Below are 18,463 nucleotides of genomic sequence, written 5' to 3'. Positions count from 1 at the left end.
GCAGAATCAACCCTGATTTTATGTGGTTGATCCCGGACACCAGTTGCACAGTGAGCTAAACAGTGATATACTGGTAGACAGTCCCGAGTAATCGCCAGTTTCTAATAGTGTGTAATTCAAGCATCCCAGTAATTAGTTTTTTCCAGTTTAGGACTGGTTTCAAGCACAAAATTGAAACCCCAGTTTCTCCCGTGCAGACGGTACATTTTACAGTGTGACTGGCAAAAGAAAACATATCCACATGCCTTCTGAGTGCACAAGTACTTTAGAAAACACAAAGACCATCATAATGTAGAAGAATTTCAAATTACATTTTCACCAGGTTTTTTAAACAAAAAATATATAAACTAACTGTGAAACTTAGCAAGAGTTGTGTGTGTTCGGAGTCTTGAGAGGACAGTCATCAGCCAATGGGTGTATCCTGAGCTCACAAGAGTCACCAGCACCACAGCAGAACTGCACAGCCATTGGTGGTCGGAGTTCACCAGTGAGAGGCCACGGCTACGGAGCACTGGGCTGGGGTCTTCCATGTCGTAGGTGTCCTTCTCGCCCTGCGTGTCCACCTCCGACTGCATGCCCAGCGTGGTGTGCGCCATGGGCTGGTCGGCCTCCGCTGTCACCTTCCGGATCCAGGGCAGGTAGTTTGGGACCAGGGTGTAGATGCCCGGACTCCTCTTTCGGCCGCAACCTTTGCCCCAGCTCACGATTCCCACCTGGTACCACGTCTTGTGCTGCAAGCGCCTACACATCAGAGGGCCACCACTGTCACCCTGTGAAGCGGATCACACAAGCATGAGTGCCTAGAGGCTCACTGAACTGTAGTAAGTTGCTATGAGGAACTTGGGACCAGTGCGAGGGGTCTGGGTGCAAAATATGGAAACATCCCCCCTCTTAAGGCAGACACATATATAGGGTAACCAGGTTTTTAAAACCCAAAAACTGGACATTTAAAAAAAAATAGAGGTAGGACTACAACTTAACATCGACCAAGGGGCGCAGAATGACAACGCTCACTAATGAAGAAAGCACAGATACTGAGGCACTAAGGGAATAAGTTAAACTCAACGTTGACACAGACGATTGTAAGTGCTAATTAAATTGTCTTCTGAAAAGAATGGCACCTAACCTTGCACTAAAACGTTGTAATTGTATTTGTATACAATTTGTTACATGCAAACATGTGTTCAGTAACCCCTCTCTAAAAACAGGAACAAGTGCTGGATTTAGTGAAATCTGTGGGGGCAGAGGAGCAAAAACCAGGACTGCCCCGGCAAATCCGGGACGCCTGGTCACCCTACACATATATAGTATATATTCATTATATGTATGTAAATATATGTATGTATACATATACCACTACCCTACTATATATAGTATACTAACAATGAAGCCCCTCTGGACCCTCCATGTAATACCACTGTGTGCACAACCATCTCTGGTGGGACACCCTTAACAGGTTGGAGTACTAACAAGTCAGTGTCATCTGTAAAGTGAATATGCAATATCAACTGTGTGATACACACCTTATCACATTATGTGAAAAACTAGGGCAAAGAGGATGAATAAAGAAGGGAGAATTTATTGTATTAAAAGGAATCTCAAATTAGGGAAAACATGCTCCCTTTCTAGAAAGTTATCCCAACTTCCTTGATCCAAAAAAGGACAATTCTACTTGTGGCTCTGGGGTTGTCCTTACAGACCTCGTGTTGTGTGGAACCTGCACCCTCTGGTTGGACCAGTGATACACCAAACAGTTTTCAAGTATTTCAGATCTACCACAAAAACCCTCTTTTCCAGACATGCTACGTCAGCAGCATGACCTGGGGGAGGTTGAGCACTTTGGCATGTCCTAACATGGTAGGGGAGACTGGCCAATGATGAAGCATGCCACAAAAAGGGGGTGAGGCCTTTCTGTCCATACATTTGGGCTTTGTTATTCACAGGGGAAGGGAATACCCTTTGGGCCAAGGTGAGTTGAATGACAATCTGCCATACCGGTTGGGAGTATACATTTACTCACTGCACTGTTTTGACAATAGACATACCCTTTATGGTAGAGTCCCTATAACTCGCTCTTGTTGCTCAGTCGTGCACTGGGACCGGTGGCCAAGGCCTGCATTCGCCCGCTTCTACCTGACTAACACAGGAGTGTGCCATATGAAGGCTCACCTGGCATGCATCTCGACCGCCTTCCTCGTAGCCAGCACAAAGCATGTTCTCGGTTAGGACCCACAGCCAATCCATGCACTTATTCCAGTCGATCAGGACGATTTTAACCTTCTGTAAAACGCTGGAACTGCGGCTGCTTCCTGCAACAACACACATAGGGATTATTATGGTTGGACATAATTTACAACATTTAAAAACAATATATTGACTTTTTTCTACATGAAAAACAAAGGGTTATTGCATTGCAGAGATACACAGGACATCTGTGCTTGGTGATTCAATACCTCTCAAGCAGAGCAGACAGCAAATACTCTCAGCAAATCTTTTACCTTCATTGCCTAGCAACAGATGCTGGTGCTTACATGAGGCCAAAAGGGCTTGCAGGCAGAGTGCCAAACCCATCCAGAGCTTCCAGCAGTGAAAGCAGTGAGGGAAAAACCATCGCTGTGTTACTATCTGAGTACCTGACTCATACCAGGTTCGTACACGTCAAGGAATCCTTGTGTCGCCCCTTTCAGCTACCTACAGGTGGGATCCAAGATTCACACCTTAACGCAGTTACTCTGCTTCTGAGTGGCTCTTGCATTCAGGAGATACAGACCAGCAAGTGCAACCTCTGCATGATGTAACCGCAGTGAGTAGGCACAGTAGGTGCACAAATACACACGTCAGGCACAGAATACTGGCGGCCACAGAGAAATGTGCCAGCTTAGAGAAGGAGCTCAGTGACAACCCGTGTGAAGCCACTCATGGCTGCACAATGTCACGGTGCTCCCAGCAAGCAGAGCGTGTCTTGTGCTGCACTGAAGGGAAGGTGAGAGGCATCTATAACCAGCAATGTCTTAAGTGACATCTATTCCATTATCTTCAGGTGTGCACTTCTATAAGGATGAGCAGATCAGCAATTGTACGTCTGTATGTCGTGCTCCCAGAAAGTTAACCTGAACAAACAAGCATAAAGTCAAGGAGTGATAGGCGAGGCGGCTGGCCTGTGGACTGCTCATGCATTGTCATGCCGTGCTCTTCATAGAGGTGCGTCTTCACCTCTCTCCTAAACTGGACCACCGTTGGGTCGGTCGTGGCAGATGCAAGGATGTTGTTCGATATCTTGGATGCAGAGATGGAAAAGACCTGTTGCCTTGTTTTTACTTTTTACACTTCTTAGTCTCCAGTCTGGTGGTGCCCTGGCTGCCGGTATGCTGAGGACCACGAGAGGTTGTCTGGAAGATAAGCAGATGTGCGGGCCATGACATCTTTGTGAATGATGTTGATGATGTACAGGCCAGCAAGGGGAGCCAATGGAGGTCTAGCAGCATGACCTGATGTCATCATATTACTTCAGGCCCTGAGTGAGGCATGCTGGGGTGTGTAAATTGCCCTCAAAGGGTGCAAATGGGTGACTGACCGTAGAGCAGACGGGATAACACTTTTCAAAGCGGCACTAGACTGCTTTCCTTCCATCGAATGAAATGGTTCCTGGTAATTAACTTATTGGTACTTTTGCCTCTGGTATTGGCACCTTGAGTTTACCCACTCTGGGCTTAATTTTGACCTTATGTGGACTAGGGATATGGCTCATATGTGTTTATTTGATGTTAACAATTCTTTGTGCCTATTTCCTGTGAGCCAAGCCTGGCCAGTGGGACTCACCTCGGCCGGGCCTGTCTTTACAAACTTTGTGTTTGTGGTTATTTCTTCTCGTCGAGCCTCTCTTCCTGCAGCATGGTGCACACATTGAGATATGAGCAGACACATGAAAGAGGAGACAGTTGGGCATCTTGGGGCTCTGGACTGAGAAGAAGGGGGAGCTGATTGACTGCAGTGAGTGGTGGGTTGTGGAGTGAAATGTTCCAGCGGGAAACAAGGTGATCTCTATCTCTCCAGCCAGAAAAGGTGGTGCCCAGAAAGCATGAGGTCCTCCTGTAGGACACAGTCTCATTGGGCCTGGCATTCCTGCCTGCCCCTCATCACAAGATAGAGAGGGCCAATCACAGAATCAATGAACCCGCAGACCCTGCATCTGAAGAGCACAGTAGGAGTGGTGATGCTGAGATCAGGAGATGCAGGCCCGCTGTCCGTGGACATTCCTGCATCCCTGGCTCGAGCTCAACATGGCTGCAGCACCTTATTGGAGGAGGGTGTCCGAGGGCTCCACCGTTCTCATCATTCCGCACCTGTGACTTTGGCCATTTCTATAGCTTCTGAGCGCTCGTAGCAAGCACCACAGCCACTCGAAGGTCCACTGTTGCATCAGTGCACAGTCCTCCACGCACCCATTTCAGAATCAGACTTACTTTGAGTCTTCGGAGCGGGAGTTCTAACTACAACGTCTAAGAAACAAAGGTTTGGTGATATTTTTTTATTTAGTGATTTGTTGGGTTCTTCATACCTTGACTATTTGTGCAGAATTTTGTCATTTTATCCACACCCTAATCATTTTTCATCTTTCCTTAAATAAGATATGTGTGTGTGTGTGTGTGTGTGTGTCTTTATATATATATATATATATATGCACCACGCATTGGTAATGGAGTAAATTACTTCAGCACCCTAACGGAGTACCTGCCTGTTCACTGGCCCAGCGTAACTGTACGTTTGACAGACAGCTTTGTTAACATGACAGAGCCATACATCAAAGTTTTAAAACAAAAGTCCCAAAGAGGTATATTCTTTTTGAGAATAATAGAAACAGTGATTCCCCCCCTCGCCTTGAGAGGAGACTCCCATTGTGAGGGCAGCTTTGAGCACGTTTCAGTGCCCCTTAACATCAGGATTTTCCTGGCAGTGGGGACATTGAAAAACAGCAGTATATGAACCCTTATGAGTAAGGTGTGCAGACATAGAGCCAAGCCTCTGACACCCCTTCGTAGTGATGCTCGTCCTGGACTAAGTTGGTGTCCCCTTTTTTTAGCTTTCCGCAGTGCACATTTTACAAGTTGTACATTTTAATAACATCACATTTTTGCAGTATTATTTTTATGTACAAGCTTATACAATATTATTCCGAGGAGGCGGGGCACACAACACCTGTTTCTAGTTGGCTTTTGTGTCACATAACCAGGAACTCTCTGTCCAAAGCTACATACATAATGAAATATTCTGGGTGCTGGTTTTCCAGTTTAGGCAACAGCTTCTAATACCAAGACAAAGCATCACATCAGAGCCGCATCTCCCAACACAGTGATGTTTTATTATATAAGCAAAGCGCTGACCGGAAGGGCCATAGGGGCATTCCAGCCACAACCTCATTGGGACCGCGGTGCGCAACAATGCAGCTTTACTGTTGCAGATCCAGCAGCCTCCTGACGAGGATTGCCATTTGTCACACAGGCAGACTCCTGACACCAGTTTCAGCTATGAGGCTGAGGCTAATTCCCTGCATTGGGCAGGAGGAAGGGTGCACCCAAATCTGCTCTCTAAGGTATTAGGGCCGAGTAGGAATCTCAGGGCTTTCTAGAACCAACGAACAATGATGGGAATGTTCATTGTTTTCACCCTGTTCATAATGCTGTTTATTTTACTCTGTTTTGTCTGCCCGATTATCACAGCTCATTCGCTCTATATAAGATGATGTTAGTTTCAATAAATATATTGAAAACTCATTTAATATCTTTTTTTTTGTTTTCATCTTGGCATGCATGTGTAATACGACGAAAGGGTGAGGTCTGTTTCCACGGCTTCCCAGGGGAGTCAGAGTGTCATGTTTCAGGTTGCCACAAATCACCTTCTTTCTGTAAGGTTACGGGTTCAGGTGAGCTAGCCAGGAACCAGATCGATAGTTTTTGATGGTGTGGCAGGACTTAGCCCCCCACATCGAGAGGTTCTGCTGACCTAAACAAGCAGTCCTGTTTTGAAACAGGAACCGCACCACATGACCCTATCAACGTTAGGGTCAGGTGGGTCCTCTCCTGAGTAGTTTTCTCTTGTATGCCAAAGGCGCCCTATTCACCATAAAACGGAGACTTAAGTGGTGTTAGGGACATTATCCTCGTCAGCTATATAGAAAGCACCTATATTTGTCTGTAGGTTGTTCAAACTTGAACCTTTGAGAGAATACCCCACTATAGTACTTCTCTTCTCTGAATTCTATATAAAATGGAAAACCCAGTTAGCATTCCTGTTAATTGCAGACAAGCACTTACACAGAATTTAAGCAAATAGGGGTGGGATGTTACATTTGTGGTTGAGGCACACACAGCGTAAAGAACTGAAGTTTTCTCCTGGGTCACTATTCCTACAGTTGATGCTAACACTTTATCATTCATACATTCACACCGGCAAATGTACCACAACAACACGGAGCAGATTCTGAGGTTCTGCCATCCCAAAAGCGCAGTCCTGTTTCATAATAGGAACTGCACCACACCGTATTCCGTTGGGCCGTTGAAGCGGTTTGACCATAGCACAGACGGAGTATTCTATGAGCTCACCAAACTATGGTCTGCCCAAATTTAAATCGGTCAGGCACACCATTATGTTGGCCATGAGAAAACATTCTGTCTCTGCCAATATATAAATCCGGCCCTGAGTCTCGATGGCTGAACTAGACTGAGTCTCAATGGCTCAAGTAGACTGATGGCCTGATTTAGATGTCAGTGGATGGGTTACTCCATCTCACTGGTGACGGATAGCTCGTCCACCGAAATATAAATTCCATTCTATCTCATGGGCTTTATATTTTGGCGGACGGGCTTATCCGTCATTGTTGGGACGGAGTAACCCATCCGCCACCATCTACATCATGCCCTCAGTCTCAATGGCTCAACTAGACTAAGTCTCAATTACTCAAGTAGGCTAGCGCCTTTCTCAGCTCATGCTAGGCACTCACCTTCAGACTGGGTTCCCCAGCCCGCCACATGGCAGGACCTCCAATCCTCCATATCAAAGGTCTCAGGGGGCGGCAAGCAGATAGGGGTGGTGGCACTGTTGACCTCTATGGGGGACGACAGCAGCAGGAGGGCGATGTCGTTGTCGGCGGTGTACTGGCTGAAGTCTTCGTGGCTGATGATCCGCTCCACTTTGTGGATATTTTTGCGTCTGGACCCCAGGATGGTGGCACCTACCTGCACACGGAGGTCTTGAGCACTGAAACGAGACACAGAGGTTGGTTCTAAAACCTGCACCTCATCCAGGCATCTAAAGCAGGCATGAACATGCATAGATCAACGTGCAAACAGTCAGATGTACCACTGCATGCAAGAGCAGGCTCTTTCACGAGCTAAGCATGTGCACTCATACGTGTGGTACAAAATACATGCATGGACTTGGTTATAATGTAAACAAGCATCTACTGAGATATCCTGCGCACTGTGATAGGTAAATAAATGGAACTTCTCAGGTGTTGTGTGGGCATTCCGGCCAGTGCTTGAGTGTGCTATAGAATGTATGGGCAAGGAGGCAACATGCCATGGGACTTAAATGTAGACACTATGCTGGTCTTGTAGGAGAGAAGAAGGCCCTATGTTGGGTTCTGGACTAAGGGCAGAATCAAACGCCTTATTCTGAAAGAAGAAGAGAAAGGCACACTGGTCTCACTGGCCATCTTCAGGCAACAAACACTCATACATACTAGTCCTCGTTGAAGGACACCCTGACCACTCCCTCAGGGGGGGCTCCTGAGGAAGATGCGTTCATGTACTTAGTAGTCACTGGAACACAGCTTGGCTGGGAAACACAAACTGATGTCCAGTGGGAAGTGCGAAAGACTTCTGGGGGACAGGCAACAGGGATATGATGCATGTATGTTACATTACGTGTGGGTTTTGTAAAGTGCTCGATTAGCAGATGGTGTCCTGGCACTGAGGATGAGTGAGAGAAGATAGAATGAAGTCACTCTAAGGTTTTTGTTTAGGGAACACCCATGATGTTAGTTGTTTTTAATATGAGAAGCAGTGAGCCTACATTTTTAGAATGAGAGGAAGAGAGGATCAAAGCTTAGCTGCATTGACCGAAATGGCTGGACACCCCGGTCCAGTCAAGCGAGACCTGGGTATAGACAGCAGCCTGGTCCTAGAAGATCTCAGTGTCCTGGAAAAAAAGGAAAGTTTCAACTTTTAGAAAGGGATCCAGGCCCCATCGGGTGATGTCCTTGAGCAGCAAGGGATGGACTTGAACACAGCTCTCTTGGAGATGGGAAGCTCGTGAAGGGAGGTAGCTGTGGAGCGAGTAGAAGGAAGGGGCAAGTTATGCAGTTGCTGCAGGTGATCAACTACGTAATCAGGAGCGACCAGGAGAACTGCACTAGTCTAGGTAGCATTTAATTAGCCTCGAAGACATCAGTCAGGATGGACCTCTTCCCTGGGGCAAGACATCTGGCAAGAAACAGAGAAGGGGAACCCAATATGGATCCCTTGGTCTATCCCAGCTCAAGACAAGACATGTTTTTGAGGCCAAAAGTAATACACTTTGGTTCCACAAGTGTAATAAAACTGTGCTAGAAAAGTAGTAAACTAAAATAACCTCCTCAGAGAGAAATAATCAAATAAAGCACACTCTTCTTATACTTGTGGAACTCAAGTTTATTACTTTTGACCTCAAAAACCATGTCTTGTTTTCTGCTTCTGATGGCAGGAGTTGAGGGTTCGATCCCGCAATATTTTTGAGATCCTGGTGTCTCAATTTTATGATTGACCTCTGTATCGCTCCCTCTCTTTGCGGCATCTCCCAGCTCAAGCTTCGCTCCCAGGCATCTGGACAAAGGAACACGGGAGGGAAAGACTGCATGGTCCCAGCCTGGAAACACTGAACCCCAAGTCCCTGAAAGGTCTTGCATCACAGGGTGAATGAACAGATCTTCTTATGGCTAACAGGTGGTCGCGCCTACCCCGGTGTGATAGCGCTAACACCTGCGTCCTGGACACCCTAAAGACCATGAGCACGCGACAGTAACAGTAATGTAATCTGGATTACAGGGGCAGTACAGGTATGCACTGGACTAACCTGGGAAAACAACTATCCTTTATCTGCCCTACCTCTGCACTGAGATCAGAATGTAATCAGGAGCACCCAGAAAAAGAGTACTGCACTAGTCTAGGCAGCATTTAATTAGCCTTGAAAGACCAGTCAGGATGGACCTCTTCCCTGGGACACGACATCTGGCAAGAAACAGAGACTCAACTATCAGGATCCCCTGGTCTTTGCCAGCTCAAGCTTTCCTCCCTGGCATCTGGACTAAGGACCATGTAAGACAAGGACTACAGAGCCCTATCAAGAGACATGGAGCCTGGAGTGCCTCAGGGGTCTTGCTTGACAGAGTCAATGGAAAGGTGTTCTTGCTTCTCATAGGTGGCCTTGCCTACCCGGACGGGATAGCGCGGACACCTGCGTTGTGGATGCCCTGAAGACCATTAAAAATAATGTAATCTGGATCACAGGGGCAGTACGGGTGTGCATTGGACTAATATAAGAAAACAACTGTCCACTTTCTGCCCTACCCCTGCACGGAGGGCGTCGTATCAGCATCAAAAGAAGCGCCTAGGTTTTCTACTTTGATTTATACCGCTAGCTCTGGGGCCAGATTGGAAGTGAGGTTATACAGCCACTTGGTCCCCAACATCCTCTGTCCTGTTTTTAAAAAGTGTGAGATAAGTACTGTACATCTAACTCTCGTCTTTGCATAGAAACTGGACCCCCCCCCCACACACACACCTTATTAGTTTGAGGTCTGGGATCAGGGGTACATTGAAAACATCACTCCAACTGAAGAAGGACAGGTCAAGCGACATGTGTTTTGCTGATGTCTAAGTCTCTTCTTGCCATTCAGTACTCACTGGAGCTCAGGGACCCAAGTGGTACCTTGGGTAGATTTGATTCTTTCACCTGTACCTCATTAATTTAGGAGCACACACCTACTGGAGTAGGGTAACCACCACCCTCCAGGTCACCATGGACATATACTGGGTGTTGTAGTCTTTCACCTGTACCTCATTAATTTAGGAGCACACACCTACTGGAGTAGGGTAACCACCACCCTCCAGGTCACCATGGACATATACTGGGTGTTGTAGTCTTTCACCTGTACCTCATTAATTTAGGAGCACACACCTACTGGAGTAGGGTAACCACCACCCTCCAGGTCACCATGGACATATACTGGGTGTTGTAGTCTTTTTTTGTTTCCTTTGAAATGATTACAGTAACGCACCTGAAAGCAGTGATTTGTAGGTGAAAAGTCCAAGACTGGAGAAAATGTCCATAATAACTCAAAGTGAAGAGGTCATCAACCACTAGAGAGCTCTGAAAAATTGCAAGAAGCATTGGCAATGACAACTTGTGTCACTATTTTTAAAGAGCCCACAGTCAACTGCTGACACACCCAACGTGGAGGGAAACATCAGAAATCTCAAGTTTATCGGGTAAACAGTTTTCTTCTTTGTGTTGTGGGGCTTGTATTCATCATTTTATAATGGTTTAGTTAGGAATACAAACCCCAGAATGCAAAGAAAGAATCTGGAATGGGTGATCAACTCAAGCATGGGCCTGGGAAACAGGAGAGCTCTCCATTTTAATCCCCTTCGGAGCAGGCCTGAAACAGACTTACCTTATGACTCCACGATACACAAACACTTTATTTCCAGCAATAGTATTTGCCACGAAAGCATTCTGGGATTTGTAGTCCTTGATTTCTGATTGGAAACCATGGTACTCTCATATGGCAACACAATGATTTATCAGGCACGTTTTAACGCATGGGTAAAATGCACAATTGCCCAGAGCCCCCATAGTCCAAGCCCCCCCTCCCCCCCCCCCCTCCTCCCCACACGGAAAAGTGAGACTCTCTCTCTCTAGCTCACCCCCTTTATTTTATTCTCCCCTTCTCTCAGCAGGCCGCTAGCGCTGACTCTGTGCTCAGTGTTATCTTAAGATTTTTGGTGCCCACAGAAAGAAATATTTTCGATTCTTTTTTGTGCAACCCCACTTCTGAAAGCCTGTTTGGCGTCAAGCGGACTTTAATTAGCAGAAGGTGGACAATAAAAGCAAACAATCAAACGTTTTTTTCCGAACAGTACACCCCAAGTTATTTATTTCTTGCACAATGTCCCAAAAAATTCTCAAGATGACGGTGTTATTTATAAAAGGGAAAAAGAGGGGTTTGGTTGGAATTGACAGAACCAGGTTACTTCGGGTAAAGTCACAACGTCTGATTTCGAGAAAGACATTCACGTGACGTTTAGCCTGGAGTAGTGAAATATTTATTGCGTGCACTCAGTCACGGGGTGTTTGTAATATCCACGCCTGAAACGTCAGCAGTGACGTCCCACAAGTACAGTGTTGCAAACCCCAGTTGACTGGGGCGTGACCACTCGGTGAGAACGCATAGTAAGGAATTCACACTTAAATGGAGAAACACCCAAATGCCAAATGAAAACAAGGTTGGTCAATATACATTTATAAAATAAAACACAGCTCTCGTCCAGCTGATCTGCACACTGCGGCATGCGCATACATAAGCAAATGACGTGCTGCCTGCATAGTGCTGGCCACATAAGCAGTTCTCATCGCTTACCTTCCCTCCTTCCTCCTGAACTCGCTGAGAGCGCACGTGGGGCAAGGGCGCCCCCTGCTGCCTCAGTCCCGGTACTGCTGTAGGGTCAGACTCGAGGAGCGCCCCTCCCCTCGTTCACTGCCACACACTGGGACACACTAAAGGATTTTGGCCGACAGGGGCTAAACGTATTTTAGGAGCCCCCAGCTTTGAATTTATGATCTAGTTTCAACTCTTTCATGCCCTACCAGGTTTCTCACACAGACACACTGACCTACATTTTAAATGTGTTTACATTTAATATTCAGGGACAGAGAGTGACTTATGTTTTCCAAACTTGAACACAGCAGCAGCTCATTAATATTACTGCAAATAATCTCTGTATGACCCTCTCATTCTTCATGTGTGAGTCCCTGTTCTGATCTAAAAGACACTTGTTTTCATGGATTTTGCTTGGAACATAAACACAACATCGCTCTGAAAAATGTCTGTAAGAGTCTCTCCACATCACCCACCTTAAAAATAAATTAAAGGAAAACGTTATTTAAAACAATCTGTTTCAAAATTATTCAAGGTCATCAGGGCAAGACTCTCTCAGAGCTGGCTGTAAAAGGGACCCCTGAGAGGTTGGGTCCCGGGGCCACAGCACATTATGCACAGGACCTAAAACGTCTCTGACTGCCCGAGGAACAGAACTGCCCCACACAGAGTCAACACCACGAAACTCTAGCTCATGTTTTGTAACAGACACTTTCGCCCGTATCAGGCAAGTTTATTTAAAACATTATTTTAAATTGGTTAATGTATTAATTTAACAATGCATAGGCGAGGCTCCTAGAAGCATGAAATCAGTCTAAACTAAGGAAGCGCAGAGAGCAAGGGTGGAGGTGCGGGGGGGGTTATGGCTGGGGGAAGGTGAAGGAACGAAGAGAAGTGATGACGGGTGAGGCAGGGACATGGGGCTTCAAACACCCAGGGACACTGTGCCGGCCTCAAACATTAAAAAAACAATAGAGAAGGAATAAATGTCAGTGTGTTTGTGTGGGGACTACTCTTTAGGTCGAAGATAGCGGACGTGGAAAGGAACTCCACCCCTTGGTTTCCATTGGCTGCTTGATTTCTCTTATTTTCTTGCTTCCTATTGGTGGCTTTATTTGCTTTAGCCTGCCACTCTAGTCTTTATCTCTCCTATGGAGCATAGCCTGTGTATCATCTCTCCGAATGGCTTCTTTTATCCGTCTGCAAGTGTCTAATTTTCAAGATTGTTTTTCTTTTTCTAAAAGCACTCCAAGAGAGTGCATGTGCTTCCTCTGTTCTCTGTGTTTTGCCACTTCCACCAGCACATTTCGTTTAATCACATTATGAAAATTTCATTTTCTACAACTTTGTCCTTCAACCCACTCTTGCTTTCAGTTTAATACAGCTTCGCCCAACGAGTCAATCTCCTGTGTGACTTAACTCCACATTGTGCTCTCTCTTGTTCGTTTCCACCCCTCCAATTCCATGTGTCTTTGTTTGCTTCTTCCTGTCTTGCGTCTCTCCACCCACTCCCTCCGTGTTGCTTCTCCCCGCAACTCCCATGTTGCTCAGCACCACCATTTTGCTTCCCACACACTCCTGTTGCTTGCCCACCCTCTGTGATTCCACCCTATTTGTTACTCCCCCACTTGCACTCTTTCCCTCCACTCGGGTTCTTTCTCCCTATCCGCTTGTGTTCATTTTTTGTCTTTACTGATAGAACTCGGACTGGTAAACAAGAAGACAAGACGCTGCTCGTGTTATTTTGTAGCCTCTGCAACCTTGATGCGCACACCTCCACAATGATGCAGCAGACTGTGTAGCTTTTGTAGGTTGAGCATGCAAGCGCTCTGGCCTGTTGCAAACTATCTGTGGGCTTTTAACCACTGCCATCACTATCACTGGTTTATGGGCTTGCCTTTCAAAAATCCTTTGTTATCATTGGTAAATGCTTTACATTTGTCCCTCCTTGGGGTGGTTCTGGTATCGCCTTGACCATTGGCCCTATTACATGGATAATTGCATGTTTGCCGATATGTTTGACTGCGAGCAAACTTCTTTTTCCTTTTGTGTCTCCTTCACGCTCATGGCAGCCGTGGCACTTTGAATTAACTTGCTTATGTCAACTGTTTTACTTTCCATTTCCAATTTATGTGGTAAGAAAAGTCCAGTTAGGAACTTACAACACTAATAGCTGTAACTTGAGCACACACGAGACCCACTGCATTGCAAATGCTTGTTTTCTTTACAGATCCAACTCGGACTGGTAAGCAAGAAGAAAAAGCACTGCTAGTGTTATTTTGTAGCCTGTGCAAGCTTGATGGGCACACCTCCACAATGATGCAGCAGGCTGCATAGACTTTTTTCTGTTTGTTAGCCACATAGAACAGCATCAAGGATGCTCTGCAGCATGGCTAAACCCCTAGGCAAAGCCAATAGAACCCAAAGGTGCGACCTATTGTATTTTGAGATGCTTGTATGAGTAGCTCACATCCATAAAATGCCACAAGTTGTTATCAACCCCTCGAGCTAATGCATAAACCCAGATGAACCAGTATCAGTGACTGAAAGGAGCGTTCCAGAAGCTGCGCTGTGCATCTGAACGTGTTTATGTGTACGTATGCATACATGTATGAGTGTGGTGAGTGATCACATGACCTACATAGTGGGGCAAGATGGACAAACAGCCCGCACACTCATGGACACGCCTGAGGGCCCTGTCCCAGAACCCACTCCGGTATTTTCAATGCCATGGCCCAGGCTGAAACCAGATTATAAAGCAGATGGACACTTGTTTGTCTCCGAATTCTTCTGAAGTTGATGTCATTCTGTTTTCTACAAGATTTTAGCCAAAAAATGAGTTTGCTAAGGGATTAAAGATTAACGTCACAGTTGGGTCCAGATAGGTACTATTAGGAGAGGGAAAAACAGCACATTTTCCAAGGGTCCAAGGTCTCAGAGCTCCAGGATGAATAAACTGAGACACTCCAGCATCACTGGAGTGAACAGAGATCAAGGTAGAACTCTTGAGTGTAGAAAGGCTTCACCCTCCGGGACGCACGCACTACTATACCTAGCTCTGGAATAACTTGTAACCACCCTTTCCTACCTCCACTGGGGCACAGAGTTCCTTCCCCACCTTGGGTGTCAGTGAGGAGTCCTGGTAGCTGTGTCTGGTGATATTATCCATCGGAGTGTATCCTTTGTGGTACTACAGAAAGCACTCTTTTACCACAGTTGGCCACTGATCCTAAACTCCACCTTCTAGGGCCACATGGACACCTCACACACATTAGTCAGAAAGTCTGCCTTGCTTTTCGTGCCAGGTTACAAAAGGTGAGCCAAGGGTGTCCTCACAGAAACCATATTTACCTTTCTGGGTCAGACACTGTGCTCTTGTTGGGGACCAGCCCCAGCTCCCCCCAAGACTCTCTCATCATAGCCTGCCAGGTGGGTCCTGGTGGGTCACTACACACAGACTTACCTCACATGATGGAAGCAGTGAGCCGCAGTGAGGATCCACATGGGGCTTATGATGGAGCCGCCACAGAAGTGGCCACCAGCCTTCTGCAGACTCACCGTCCAGGGCCACTCCGCCGGCAGCGCGTTCTTACCCCCGATGATGCGTGACTCCATGCGGCTCTTGGCGCTAGCCTCTGAGGGTTCATCGTAGGGAGTGCGGAGTCCACAACCTGGGCAGGAAGGAAGAAGGAACACAACAAGGTGATGAGTTGCCTTATTGATGAGGGCAGAAGGGTGTTCCATTTAAATAGTTGATTACTGGCAAAAACACAGCATATTATTGCTTGAATTTATTGTAACACCACTGACACCATTGAGCTGTCCTCATCAGGACGAAAAAGAGGTATCTTCATCTTGAAGGTATAATTCATGGGGCAACAAATGCCCAACTGGCATGACTACCGTCAAAGTAGCTCAAGCAGCCTGGTTACTCCAAAAGACTTGTTGAGCCGGAGCATGATTACAAGCACCATGACTGTCAAGTGGGGTTAGGGTGAGTGGCGCCATACCATTCTGCTGGAGGCATGACCGCTGGCATAATGAGCATCAAACTGAGCATGAGGCATAATGAACATCAAACTGAGCATGAGGCATAATGAACATCAAACTGAGCATGACTGATGGCATAATGAACGTCAAGCTGAGCATGACTGCAGGCATAATGAACATCAATATGAGCATGACTGCTGGCATAAAGAACGCCAAACTGAGCATGTCTGCTGGCATAATGAACACCAAACAGTGGACGACGTCCACATGACCTTCACCAGTAATGCAGAACTCACTCTGCAGTCCTACAACTATTTCTTAACACTACGGCAGGGGCAAAAGTAACTTGCACTAAAATAAAAATAGACATTGGGGCATTTAAGAAAGGCTGTACATGGGTGAAGGACAACGAGTCTTAGAGCAAATACGTCTTTTTACTCCTGTCCCAGGACAAGAGTATATATTCAGCCAACTCCACCTTCTGTAAGGTTCCTGGGCAGGAGCATCACCTGCACTTTGAACATGTAGACCCAAAAGTAGTTTAGACATGAACTTCAGGGATGAATCACTCAGCATGAACTTTAGGGATGAATCACTCAGCATGAACTTCAGGGGTGAATGACTCAGCATGAACTTCAGGGGTGAATGACTGACCCCTCTGATGTGTGATGGCTGGCCGCATGCCAGTTCTTTCTGAAGTAGCAGCAATCTACCGGGCTCTGTGACTAATTCTGGAGAAGTTGAAAGGTGTAACACCATTTTTACAAAACTTTATCAACCGGCCATCCTCCCTTATATAGCAATCTACGTTCGCACTGGTGTTTGTACTCTACAACCAGCAGAATGTCAATGGACTGAAATCAGGCTGCCCAAAGCCATTAAGTAAGGCCTTGGATTAGACTTTGTTTTACATACTCAGTGACCGGATTTTTCGGTGCTGTATACAATAAAAGGTCTGGGAGCACGATACCTGATTGTTTGTAGCAAATTTCCCCTTTTTGGTACAATAACTTTGTAAATACATAACTCTACATCCTGGGGGGGTCTGGCTAATGAGCAAACGGCACATTCATTAACAGATCTTCCATCTTAGAAATGATGCTCTTTATATTCTAAGGGATTAAATCAGATAGCTCTAGACATTGGGAGATGACACACCTCACAAAATAGGACCTCTAGTGTCCAACTGCATCGTTTGCAAATATATTTGCTTCCAGTGAGAGAGAATTTGAATTTTAGGAAAAGATTCAGCACTCTGCAATAAGATGCCTCAACCACAGGAAAGAGAAACTGAGCAGAGAAGTAACGGGATCATACAAAACAATGCGGAAAATACTTGGGGGTAGAGCTGCTCCAGTGCTTAATTTGTAAAAAAAAATCCTAAGTGGTACGGACCTTCGCAGGAGGCCACAGCAGCCTGCCCCACCCAGCACCCTTGCCAGTGCTGCCTATAGCAGTACCACTTGAATTACTACCCACCACACTCCAACTAGTTAGAAAATTCAGCCTATTCTACGCCATCCAAAGCGGTAATAATGGCGTTAGCGACAGGCAATCTTCTTTAATGTAATTTGACTTATTACACACTGTTGTTCTCATCTCAAAATTAGGCAGACCACGCCACCGTGTGGAGGACCGTCACTATTGCCGGTGCTGACAATTAAGTGCCGGTGCCGAGCACCGGAAACCACCGGCACAAATTAAGCACTGATCTGCTACGTGCATCAGGTTCCACCTCCTGTCCTGCCCAGTGTTGCTGCACATTTGGAGGAACCACATGCGTGAATACTATGGGTTGGATTTGCGTGAAGAGAATCTGCCACATAATAACACGAGAGAGGCTTTACAAATAATGCGTCACAGGGACAAAGTGAAAACTCACTGCATTTGAAGACCACTGGGTCCACCCGTATTGGTCCCGCCTCCGCGTGGCCAGGTTTATATTGGAACATAGGAATGTTGCCAGCGCAGTAAAACATGCAGGATGCAGTGATGGTGTATCCGTCCTCCAGGGAACACTGATGCTCGACAAAGTGTCCCATCACGTGAAGGAACGCATAAGAATTGAGTGAGACACACCATTTAGAGGCGGGCCACCTTAATTACCACATGCAGGGATGAAAGAGTGGAAACATCAATTTTTTAAATTATCAAAAAGGTTTCACTCTGTCAATTAGAATTGCGCTTTCTGCCTCTGATAGGACAATTAGTTGCAACTGACGCCAGACATAATTTTACACATTCCTTGCTGGGCTACAACCTGCATTATGGATATGTTATGAATGTGAACAGATCAAAAAGTGGGTATGTAGGAAAATGGCTCCCTGTTGCAGTTACCCCCCACTTTTTGCCTGATATTGATGCTGACTTTACTGAGAAGTGTGCTGGGACCCTGCTGACCAGGCCAAAGCACCAGTGTTCTTTCACTAAAAATATACCATTGTTTCCACAACTGTCACACCCCTGGCACACAGATAATTCCCTTGTAAAAGGTACCAGTGGTACCAAGGGCCCTGTGACCAGGGAAGGTCTCTAAGGGCTGCAGCATGTGTTGTGCCACCCTTAGGGACCCCTCACCTAACACATGCACACTGCCATTGCAGATTGTGTGTGTTGGTGGGGATAAAAAGGCAAAGTTGACATGGCATCCCCCTCAGGGTGCCATGCACACAAAATACTGCCTGCGGCATAGGTAAGTCACCCCTCTAACAGGCCAACCAGCCCTAACGCAGGGTGCACTATACCACAGGTGAGGGCATAGCTGCATGAGCAATATGCCCC

The 18,463-nt window shown here is 46.3% G+C and overlaps 1 protein-coding gene across 1 annotated transcript; it reads right to left on the bottom strand.

Annotated features, from left to right (window-relative positions):
- Positions 1-347: 347 nt before the first annotated feature.
- Positions 348-17,724, bottom strand: LOC138267280 (serine protease 55-like). The gene is made up of 6 exons (XM_069216137.1): positions 17,565-17,724; positions 16,192-16,413; positions 15,156-15,363; positions 6,998-7,305; positions 2,170-2,309; positions 348-770 (listed from the first exon to the last, which is right to left on the bottom strand). Exons 1-6 carry the CDS (start codon positions 17,722-17,724, stop codon positions 348-350), a joined length of 1,461 nt encoding a protein of 486 aa, XP_069072238.1.
- Positions 17,725-18,463: the final 739 nt, after the last annotated feature.

Source organism: Pleurodeles waltl, chromosome 12 (genome assembly GCF_031143425.1).
Source record: "Pleurodeles waltl isolate 20211129_DDA chromosome 12, aPleWal1.hap1.20221129, whole genome shotgun sequence".
Taxonomy (NCBI): domain Eukaryota; kingdom Metazoa; phylum Chordata; class Amphibia; order Caudata; family Salamandridae; genus Pleurodeles; species Pleurodeles waltl.
This window is presented reverse-complemented; position numbering and strand designations above follow the sequence as displayed.

Coding starts and splice junctions, on each gene's coding strand:
- LOC138267280 (XM_069216137.1), bottom strand. CDS start 17,724: ATGGGACACTTTGTCGAGCATCAGTGTTCCCTGGAGGACGGATACACC. Junction 15,364..16,191: donor TCTACATGTTCAAAGTGCAG/GTGATGCTCCTG, acceptor CTTCCTGCCCAG/GTTGTGGACTCCGCACTCCC. Junction 7,306..15,155: donor CACTGCTTCCATCATGTGAG/GTAAGTCTGTGT, acceptor TGCCTGCTTTAG/ATGCCTGGATGAGGTGCAGG.